The sequence below is a fragment of the Pollachius pollachius genome (genome assembly GCF_949987615.1).
Source record: "Pollachius pollachius genome assembly, chromosome: 14".
In the NCBI taxonomy this organism is placed as follows: Eukaryota; Metazoa; Chordata; class Actinopteri; order Gadiformes; family Gadidae; genus Pollachius; species Pollachius pollachius.
Window position 1 is genome coordinate 8,768,221 of NC_136947.1, and position 11,657 is coordinate 8,779,877.

At 47.2% G+C, this 11,657-nt stretch overlaps 1 protein-coding gene across 1 annotated transcript in view; it reads right to left on the reverse strand.

Moving 5' to 3' along the window:
* dtna (dystrobrevin, alpha) overlaps positions 1–9,196 on the reverse strand; it is a gene marked incomplete at both ends in the record, with an annotated part of 18,628 nt that extends 9,432 nt beyond the window's left edge. The window contains 10 exons of the mRNA XM_079750393.1: positions 75–158; positions 1,185–1,312; positions 2,829–2,995; positions 4,100–4,205; positions 4,709–4,863; positions 5,412–5,497; positions 6,297–6,510; positions 6,695–6,775; positions 7,204–7,271; positions 9,180–9,196. Coding sequence (XP_079606519.1) covers positions 75–158; positions 1,185–1,312; positions 2,829–2,995; positions 4,100–4,205; positions 4,709–4,863; positions 5,412–5,497; positions 6,297–6,510; positions 6,695–6,775; positions 7,204–7,271; positions 9,180–9,196 — 1,106 coding nt within the window. The remainder of the gene's footprint in view (positions 1–74; positions 159–1,184; positions 1,313–2,828; positions 2,996–4,099; positions 4,206–4,708; positions 4,864–5,411; positions 5,498–6,296; positions 6,511–6,694; positions 6,776–7,203; positions 7,272–9,179) is intronic.
* Between the last annotated feature and the right edge of the window lie 2,461 nt (positions 9,197–11,657).

Sequence of the window (11,657 nt, forward strand, 5' to 3'; positions counted from 1 at the left end):
TCCTTATGGACACTGTCATGGAAAAGTGAAACCTAAAATGGATGGAGGGGATTGTAAACGAGGGCTGCACTTACTGTTTGGTGGAGAACGGATTCCCTGATGTAGGCATGGAGTGAGAGAGTGCGTATTCATTGGTAATATTCACTGGCCTGGGCGGCCTGTATCGGAGAAGACAGAAAACACAGGGACACTGAGCAAACACATTAAGGAAAGTGAAAGTGACAGTCATTTATGCTTGTAACAGAGTAAGGTAAACATTGTTTCTTTCTTTCTTTCTTCCTTTTTTAAATCCCAATCCTTCCTTGTGCAGTCAAGTGAAAATCATGTTTTAGTGGGTCAACTATTAAATGCATTTATTAAAAAAATAATTTCATCTTTATTTATCCAGGTAGACAACACAACATATTATACAAAGAATCAGATGAATTGAAGTAATGCAGTGTGATGTGGTTATTTGTATTGTGCAGAATGAGATGGACGATGTAAAAAAATAGTTTTCTGAATATTTGCATATGCATGTAAAAGTGGTTATTTTCATTTATCTTCTGAATGGTGGATGTGATTACGAAAGTGTGAATAAATGGGCTTCAAGGCTGTATGACCTAATCAAACAAGCAGAGATTTCTATGTTTAGTCACCATGGAGAGTAACCAAGTGTACTTACCACGTGTCTCTATTTCGCAGCAAAAAGAGCAAAACATCAGGTTACAACCTCGTAATCATCATGGAATAAATAGCAATATCTGCGATTTGAAGTTCATTTTTTTACGTCCTAATAATAAATAACGGTGTCAATAAAGTCTCAAAGTCTCAAAATCCTAAACCACTTAATTTGCCATCTCCAGACAACTGAAATAAAGTTATATTTACATAGTAAGAATGTAGATGTGGTTGTATGTTCTAATTCATAATAAATGAATAAATGAATAAATCGTATTTGTAGTATGTATATGTGCTTCTGTTCACCTGCGTCTGTATGTTTGTGTGTGTGTCTGTGTGTATAGGTATCTGTATGTTTGTTTGTACGTGTATGTGTATGAGTGTGTATTTATATGTTTATGTGTATGTGTGTGTGTTAGAGTGTGTGTATATACATGTGTATACGTGTGTGCGTGCACCTGCCAATGCATTCTCACCTTTTCGTAAAACCACCAGAAAAAAAGCAAGACGGACGTGTCACTCACACGATGTGGGCGAGGTTGAGGGGTTTCTCGGAGGTCATCTCAGGGAACATGGGGTGGGGGGGTTCCCTGCTGGAGGCGCAGCTCAGAGACTTGCTCAGCGCGTGGGACAGCTTCTTGGCTGGGGATTTCTGGAGGAACACAGAGGCTTCAGGTGAGAGGAACACAGAGGCTACAGGTGAGAGGAACACAAGGCTACAGGTGAGAGGAACACAGAGGCTGCAGGTGAGAGGAACACAGAGGCTGCAGGTGAGAGGAACACAGAGGCTACAGGTGAGAGGAACACAGAGGCTACAGGTGAGAGGAACACAGAGGCTACAGGTGAGAGGAACACAGAGGCTACAGGTGAGAGGAACACATAGGCTGCAGGTGAGAGGAACACAGAGGCTACAGGTGAGAGGAAGACAAGGCTACAGGTGAGAGGAACACAGAGGCTGCAGGTGAGAGGAACACAGAGGCTGCAGGTGAGAGGAACACAGAGGCTACAGGTGAGAGGAAGACAAGGCTACAGGTGAGAGGAACACAAGGCTGCAGGTGAGAGGAACACAGAGGCTGCAGGTGAGAGGAACACAGAGGCTACAGGTGAGAGGAACACAGAGGCTACAGGTGAGAGGAACACAGAGGCTGCAGGTGAGAGGAACACAGAGGCTACAGGTGAGAGGAACACAGAGGCTGCAGGTGAGAGGAACACAGAGGCTGCAGGTGAGAGGAACACAGAGGCTACAGGTGAGAGGAACACATAGGCTGCAGGTGAGAGGAACACAGAGGCTACAGGTGAGAGGAACACAGAGGCTACAGGTGAGAGGAACACAGAGGCTACAGGTGAGAGGAACACAGAGGCTGCAGGTGAGAGGAACACAGAGGCTACAGGTGAGAGGAACACAGAGGCTACAGGTGAGATGTCTGTGGACGCCTGAAGCAGAGCTGAGGGTAGACTTCCCTGAACACTGACTAATGAAGCTATCAAAGATCCAGCACAGGCAAACTCTGCACACACCGCCTGAGGTAGTGCCCTGCAGCGCCCTGCAGCATGAAAGGTGTGTTGTTCGAGGAACTTAAAGCATATCCAAGGCCAGGGTGTTGTGTAGTCGGCTTAGCTCAGGAAGTAGAGCGGGTTGACTTCTAACCGGGAGGTTGCAAGTTTGATTCCTGGCTCCCCCTGTGTCGAGGTGTCCCTGGGTAAGACACCTAACCCTAAACTGCTCCCGACGAGCTGGCTGTTGCCCTGCGTGGTTTGACTCCGCCGTCGGTGTGTGAATGTGTGCATGAATGGCTGTAAGACTCTTTGTAAAAGAGCGTCTGCTAAGTGGTATAAATGTAAATTGAAGGTAAGGCGCAATGAAGCAAAACCTTATTTACAAGCAATCACGTCCATTCCTGATAACAAACATTTTGTACACAATGTGTCACGACTTATATGTGTGTGTGTGCGTGTGTGTGTGTGCGTGCGTGCGTGCGTGCGTGCGTGCGTGCGTGCGTGCGTGCGTGCGTGCGTGTGTGTGTCTAAAAGGCTGAGGCAAGGCAATACAAGTCCGCCATGGGAGGCCTGGTGTAGTCATACCCGCCTCCCCTACCAAACTACCTCCCTCCCCCGCCTCCCCCTCCCTCACCCCACCGACCTCCCCCCTCCTGCGTCATCGGCCTTACCCATGACGTGTACTCCTTCATTTGGTGCTGGTTGCTATGGGAACCGCTGGCATGGCCCCTCCAGAAGCAGCCCTGACAGAGCTGGTAATTATGACACTGCTGGCAGCGGTAGCGGAAGCCCATCATGCTCTCTGTGCGGCAGAAGGCGCACTCCACCGGGTGGAAGACTGCAGGGTGACAGGGGGGGGGTCAGGGAGACAGGGGGGGTCAGAGGCACGCACACACACACACACATTTGTGTGCGCGATTGCACCTGCCTTGCAGGTGCTAGCGCACACGCACGCACGCACGCACAAACACACACACACACACACACACACACCCACACATACACACACACACAGATCCAGGTGCATGCGCGCACACGCACACACAAAAACAAACACACACACATACACGCACAAGGAACAGATACGTGCCTTTTAAATGCCCAGGCATGTGTCCGTCTACGCGCCAATCCGTCCATCCATTATTTGACCTCTCCACTCAACCACACACACATCTACCCATCAACCTATCAATCCATCCATCCATCCACACGCACACATTCACAAAATGTTCATTGGCAAAATCCCACAAACAGAATTCGTTGAACAGAAAGCGTGAGGAGGCGGTTATCAATCATGTTGTGATAGAGCCGATGCTGTGTTGTGACGCTGCCAGCGGAGGCATTGGTTTGGTTTACAGGATGTGATGAAAGAGAGAACGCCCGCCACTCATTATCAGTGTGTGACAGAAACTATTTCTGTTCAAACATATGGGTGTGTCTCCCCTCTCAGGTCTGATTCGCTCACTCGCTCACACATGCTCACGCACGCACACACACACGTACACGCACATACAAGAGCACACGAGCACACATACACGAGCACACGAGAACACACATACACAAATTGAAACACACACTTGCACACAAGGTAGTCATCACACAGATACACACACACACACACACAAACTTGCACACGAGAACACAAGGTAGTCATCACACACGCACAAGCACACACATATGTGAACGAGTGTGTGCATGCGTGGGGTTGACATGCCTGCCTGTGTTTATGTGCACGTGTGTGTGTGTGTTTGTAAACGAATGCAGAATTATCCATTACAATTCCTGGCGGATGTTTGTGACATGCGTGGGGGGTGCGTCTCTTCACATCCGTCTTTGTGCTAGCCTGCCTGCCTGACTATGCAGGCTTGCACAGTCTATGAGAACACAAAATGGTGAATACGGGCAGCTGAAGGCAAACGGCCACATGACCGCCAGGACGTACCGTTCTCCACGTTGGCCAGGCGATGCATGAGGGGCAGCCACACCAGACACTGCGGGGAGGGGTCCGACATCAGCGTGTCCAGGAATGTGTTCAGGTAAACCTTTTTCTGCCCGACCGCCCGACCCGGATAGAGAAGAGCGTTAGGACACAAGGGAAGTCAATGCAATGTATGTATATGGGCGCGCCAGCCGGGAATCTAACCATCAACCCCAGGATTTGACCTTGTCTTAAAGCATTCTCAAGGCATTGTTGGGGCGGCATGTGGCTCAGGAGGTAGAGCAGGTTGGCTGGTTACCAGAAGGTTGCTAGTTTGATCCCCGGCTCCTCCTAGCTGAGTGTCGAGGTGTCCCTGAGCAAGACACCTCCCCTGCTCCAGACGTGCTGGCTGTCGCCTTGCATGGTTGACACCGCCGTCGGTGTGTGAATGTGTGCATGAATGAGTGAATGTCAGGTAGTATTGTAAAGTTCTTTGAGTGGCCACTGGTTAGAAAAGCGCTATGCGCATGCAGTCCGTTTACCATTTACATCAGGGTTGGAGGTTCATCCTGGTGAACCACACTGTCACTCTGTCACAGATTCCTTTCAGCCGTCGACTTCAGGGGGCCTCACCTGCTGGGGGAAGCAGGTCCTAGCGGCCTGCTCGGTGTAGGCGAACGACGGACCCTCAAAGACGGCCATCGGCAGCTTGAGAACCACCCTCAGGAACTGGTCGAACTGGGAGTACGCCAGCACCCCCGCCGAATCTGATATCTGGGAAAAGATGTCTTCACACAGCCACAGCACAGCGGAGCACACACTCAGATTAATCAGGCTAATTGTCAGTTGTCCCGACAGTCGACTAATTGCGGCATTACACAAAGCAATCATCCCAGTTTTCGCTGTAAAAACACATCAAAGCAAGGTTGTGATTCAAATCAATTACCGCGGTACACCACGAGCGAGAGTGTCCCTCCCTTTTTTTTATTCTTCACAAGCCACTGCGGCTGCTTCAAGACATTTTGTAGAATTATGTAATAGGCCGTGTGCTTCAGATTATGAATAATGACTTCTCCCAGCCATGAAGAGCAGAACCAGGGCTATTTCCCCAGGAACAATACCATCGGCAGACAGAGATCTCAAAAGATATCCAGCTCTAATTAGTTTGCGTTAAGAATTCCACTGGAGTCGACGTAGACTCCAAGAACTGTGAAACTTTACAAAGGCAATTAATTCACACGCGCTGCGCGCCACATCTGGCTAATCTTCAGTCACTCATTTTCATTTCATTATGTCATGATTACAAAATAATGGAACAAATTACGACGTTTCTTACATCTTAATTTGTCCAAATATTTCCCCCCGCAGATGGCGGCGAGGGCCGTCTTCACCACGAAGACGGAGATCTTCCCCAGGCCTTCGCTGGAACAGTCAAACAGTCACAAAGAAGGTTGAAGAAGCATCACACAAATCCACTGATTCAGAATCTCCTTAAACGGTGTCCATGGCAACGTCTCGCTAGCGGGTTTGCAGGGTCCACTGGAGACACACATTCACATAACAAACCGTGTCGTTCTCAGTGCGTTCTCTCAACTCGTTTCACCCCCGGTTTACAAACACTGTCGATATAATAAGTACTGTGTGTTACAGAAATAAGGTTTCCGTTTACATTTACGTTTAGGGCATTAAGTAGAAGCTTTCATCGAAGTGACTTACAATAAGTACATTTGTCAGAAGAAAGAGAAACAACAATATATCGCTGTCGGTTCAGTTAGGATGTTCATAGAACCGAGGGCCGAGCACTATGAGACTATGAGTCTCAGATGAAGATAGCAGAAAAGAGCGTCAGGACACAAAGGAATTCAACGCAATGTATAGATGGGTGTGGCAGCCGGGACTCGAACCGGCCACCCCAGGATTTGACCTTGTCTTAAATTCTCAAGGCATTTTTGGGACGGCATGTGGCTCAGGAGGTAGAGCAGGTTGGCTGGTCACCGGAAGGTTGCTAGTTCAATCCACCGGCGGCCTTGAGCGAGACCCCTCACCCTCACTGCTCTGGACGAGCTGACGAGTTGAGGAGTGATATATCGCTGTCGGTACAGGAAGGATGTTCAAGGAACCAAGACGAGCACTATGAGTCTTTGAGTCTCCGATGACGATGGTGGGTCAGCACGGATTCGCCGTTCGGAGGTCAGAGATCAGAGGTCGTGGGCGGACTTACGGGTCGTAGGCGGCCAGCAGGAAGTTGAGCAGCAGGCTGACGGAGTGCTCCACGGCGATCTGGTGCGTGGTGGGCAGACGCTTGTTGAGCTGGGAGAACACCGCCGAGATGGCGGCCTCCAGACAGGCCACGCCCACATCGCCGCCAAGGTCGGCCGTGTTCAGGCCAGTCTCCCGGAACGCCTCGATCACGTTCCAGATGTCCACCAGGTGCACTGGGGGCGACCGAAGGAGACGGAGATGACAACGAGAACGAGAACGACGAGGGAATCGACCGAAAACTTACGGTGACGGATAAGGTGGGGAAAAGGAAAGGACTTAGGATTTAGAGAAGATTCTAAATCCTAATGAATCTTGTGTGCACGCGCATGCACCTGCATTTGTGTGCACCATACTTACGGTTGCATTTCTTCTGCACGAATCTCAGCTTGCAAGCCGTTCTGTAGGTGGACAGTCGTATGGAGTCTAGCTCTTGAGCCCCTAAGAAACGGTTAATCTGCAGTTATGAACAAAGACAGCATGCAGGTGGAGCTGCCACTAAACACAATGTAGGACGGTGAGGTCTATCAGCTGCTGAAGGAGAGAGAGAGAGAGAGAGAGAGAGAGAGAGAGAGAGAGAGAGAGAGAGAGAGAGAGAGAGAGAGAGAGAGAGAGAGAGAGAGAGAGAGAGAGAGAGAGAGAGAGAGAGAGAGAGAGAGAGAGAGAGAGAGATTACTCTTTTTTGTATTCTCAGTGATTATTTTGAACACTGGTCGGGGTCGGACCGTACATCTTCCTCTCGTTCACTGGGCTCCACAGAGGTTACAGTAAAGGATTAGTGGCTCCTTTATGGATGATGAGCGACACAGTCTGCCATACATCACCCTGAAATGTGGAGCTCTCAGACACAAGCCTTCAGCAGCACTTACTCATCTCGACAAACAGTTGCCTTCTGTCTGCCATTGTGTGACCACTCTGTCCGCAATCTTCAATCATTCTGAATGAGGGAGAGAAAGAGAGCGGGAGGGAGAGAGGGAGAGAGAGGGAGAGAGGGAGAGAGAGAGAGAGAGACAGAGAGAGAGAGAGAGAGAGAGAGGGAGGAGAGAGAGAGGGAGAGAGAGAGAGAGAAGAGAGAGGGAGAAAGGGAGAGAAGGACAAACATAGAGAGATAAGAGAAACAGGGAGAAGGTCAAGTTAGGATTCAGTGCCTAGCTGCTGCTATTAGCGCCATTCAGTAATCAGAGAAATAAAAGGTGTCAGGCTGAATGTGCTTTGCTGATATGCTATGTTCCACAGACTTGAGTGGATTCATATTTATTTTCCACAGTGCGGGGAACCTGACACCAGTGATACTGTGTTTAACGTGCTGCCACTTGGCATCTGGACAGCTATATTAACAATAGTAACGTGGGCACAATGGAGAGCTTTAGAAACGTGAACCGCAGCTCACTTCAACGTGGTTCTAGTCTCTTCTATGCAATAACTATTTTATAATGATTCATAATTTAAGAATTCCTTTCATCAAACAAAGTCCCAGGGCAATTTATTATTATCAATTACCCTCGACGAATGGCAACAAACTCAAGTGTTCAGCACAAAAGAAAAAAAAACAAACTCATTTTTTAATTATTTATTTATTAATAATTAATAATCTGTCCCACTAATTTCTACCATGGAGCTTTCACTCTGTCTGCAGCCAAGTGGGCGAAAAGTGTTATGTAAGACAAGGACAACTCTTTCATAGAGACAGGGGCGGCAGGGAGAGAATGCACACACCGCGCCTCACTGCACTCTGTCCAAAGCAATCTAATACACCGGGTCACGTGGTCCGTCTCCATGGCAGCGGAGAACCGCCTTCCCGTAAAACATGGCGACGCTGGTGGACACCGCACAGACGTCCACAAAGTTTTTAAGCACACTTTTGTTTTTAATGCAGTGATTACGCTGCCTTTTTGCACACTGCCTTTTTTCTTCTTTTTTTACTCTATTTTATTGTTTCATTTTATTGTATGAAAATGTTTTTTTATGTGAAGCACTTTGATTCTGCCTTGTGTATAAAAAGGGCTAGGCCTATATGAATAAAGCTGCCTTGCCTGCTGTGATATAATGCTGAGGGTTGATATAAAGGATTGGAAATAATAACTGGCATCCGTTCTTCTGTTTGTGCCAGTGCTTACAACACGTATTACAGTGTACTTGATGAATTGCTGTTTGTTTGTTATAGTTGCAAAACATCATCATTTTGCAGGAGCAATTCTGTTGCTAGTTCTTTCTCAACCCTTTCCTATCATTCCCTATTTCATAACTTTCGTCCTCCGTTTAGCTAAAGGTTGGCTACTGTAGTGGTTTCATTTGTGTTTGATAAGATGCAAACCATTTGTAATCGCAGCAGCAGGATAAAAGCCCTACAATTCGAACCCACTTTTATTTTATTTTATGACCCGCTATAATGTCATGTGCGAAAGCTTCGTCTTTTAAATAAAAACGCCAAACGATAAAATCTAGAGCAGCTAATTGGGATTGTGTTTTGTTAGTTTCAGAAAAGACATGTTTCCCAGCATCGCTTCAGATGAACTGGAAACAACCTCGCTGCATAAATGAAGGCCGTGCATGCAAATATCCAGTAGGCCAATTTGATCACTAGCCAGTTCCCTAATATAACTATAAATACTCAAGCACAGAGTGCACCACACTTTGGTACATAAACCCTGATATAATTTTACATGAAAACGATATTAAGTCTTGGCGTGAACTGTATAGCCTTATATTTATCTCCAGGGTCAGAAATACAGAGGCTTGACCCAAACCCAAATTATATTCCAGCCAGCCAAACACAGATAAGAAACCACAGATGCTGTGCATAATCGGAATTGTCCCACCAAAAAAAAGAGATAAAACAACCCACCCTTCAAATAGAACCATGGCGGTTGTCCTTGTCACTGTTTCCCCGGCTCATACAAGGGTATGCACCTTACAAACACATACAAATCCCTCCACCTCAACATTCACCTCTTATCTAAACCGAAGTCCCACACATCCACCACCACCACCACCACCGCAACAACAACAACATCTACAACGAATGCTGTCCGGTTTGTTTGGGTTCCTCGGGAAGGTATCTGTAATTATAAACGGTAGAGCCGGTGACAGGAGGCCCCGTTTCCTCGTACCTCTATCTTTAACCACGGACCACAGAGCTCACATTCTTTAAGGGCTTTGCTCGCTCTCCAGTTGCACTTCCATGAAGCTCTCACTTGGCCACACACTACTTTCTACCACTGTGTTTGTCTGTGTGTGTGTGCGTGTGTGTTTGTGTGTATGCATGTGTTTGTTTGTTTGTGTGTGTTTGTTTGTGTGTGCATGCGCTTGTGCGTGTGAGTTTGTGTGTTTGTTTTTTTTTGTATGTGTGCACGTTTGTATGTTTATGTGTGTGTGCCTGTGTGTCCGCATGTGCGTATGTCTGTGCGCATGCATGCGTGTGTATGTTTGTGCCGTGTGTGTGTGTGTGTGTGTGTGTGTGTGAGTGTGTGTCCCACTGCACATACACACAAGTAGAGACAGTGTTATGCCCTGTCAAAACTCCATCTTTCCTTTGCCCATTTTTCTTGAAACATCACCACCAATGAACTCTGCGGTCCAGATATTAAGCGTTGCACTTCAACACAGCACAAACATTGCCTTATTTGTCTGTTTTTTGGACTATGGGGTCTATTTATCTAAGTCCTCTGGAGAAAAAAAAGAAAGAAACAGGACACATTGCTTTTCGTTTCGACCCTCTTTCAGGAACTTGGAACAGGCTTTTATACAATGCTCAGTCCTTGCTGAGGACGTCTCTGGCACATTTGCACACAGAGAACATTGCAGCTGTCCACAGCCCCCACTCTGATTGGCTGCTGTTATTTTTACAACTCAAGTATACACATGATCTATTGGTATGTTTTCTTACCCTTTGACAGACAACAGAAATGTGGTTGACTTAATTGGCTCGAGAATGAACCAAGATACCCGAGAATTTGAATGCATGTTGCCATTCATCTGTCGACTATTTATCAGATCATAGGGAGAAAGTGGCACCAACCTATGAGGCCCTCCACCGGGCCCCTACACATCACCATGGTTTCAGTCTGAAAAAGACAAGAACTTTGGAGCCCCGTTGTTTAATGTGTCTGCGGTGACAGGTCAATGACTTACACTGCCTTTTATTACATTGTTGTTGCGTTTTGGTTTTGTATGAAGCAGTTACATCTGTCTGCTCACATAAAAAAAATAGAGGCCAATTACAGCCTTCTTTTTAACAATCCTGTGAAGTTAAAATATAAGAAATCCAGCCCTGTTTATATGAGCCTAGGTGCCAGTGCATTGCCCAGCAACACCTGTTACAGCACACAGCCTGTGATACAGTTCAGATTTGCCTTGGGACTTCTAAGCCACTGCACGTCCAAAATAAACACTGTAAGACACCTCTTTACACACACTTTAGCCCTAAGATGTAACAGCTAAAGGAAAGCCAGCAACAGGCAGCCTGGATAGTGTGCGTGCAGGTCCGTCCTGGGAGCATCACCACCTCGACACACACGGCGCATCGCCTTTACGAGCCACAAATTATGTCCAAAACAATCACAAATTTACCCGTACACCCCGTTCCTTAACGCAACTATATCCTACCACATAGGTGCCCTTGGAATCACAACATGGCAAGTTACTCATGGTGATATCGGTAAAGTAGGTACGCAAATGTTCTCCTGTGTGCACCACTATGATGTCCAACTGCAGCGCACTTGCCACAACACTCACCACAATGTCGAGGCATGTCAGTAACACAACATCTCTGTTTACATCCAGGAATCCACCGATCCACGCGTGTCTAGGGAGGTCTGATCACCGATCAAGGTTTCTCCGATACTGCCTCGTCCTCCACCGTCCCCGGGAAAGCCATCATCACCACTGATGATGGTTATGCTATGGAAATGTTCCGAGTAGCGCAGAGAGAGGCGAGCGTCTGCTGCCTCTAGTGTGGAGTCTCTGCGATGACGTAATGCGGGGTCTCTCCACCTCCACCACCAACAGCCTGGAGCTGGACTTTAGGGGGTTAAACTTAACCGGGAGAAGTCATAGGTGGACGTCTTTATGGCGATGTTAAGCAATGCTGGTGCAGACCATAATTTTTTTTTATTTTTTTTAATGTTTAATTGATATAATTTATAATCCATTGGATTAAGATGCATAATGTTACCGTTATGTTCTGCTTTGGAGATGCGTGTGTTTTGCATGTGTGTTCATCCAGTGATACAGTGATATCCAGTGATATCTTCTAAACCTGAGATGGATAACGTAGTTCCTATCTCTGTTCCATCCCACTACTGCGGGCTGCGGTTCAAAGCAA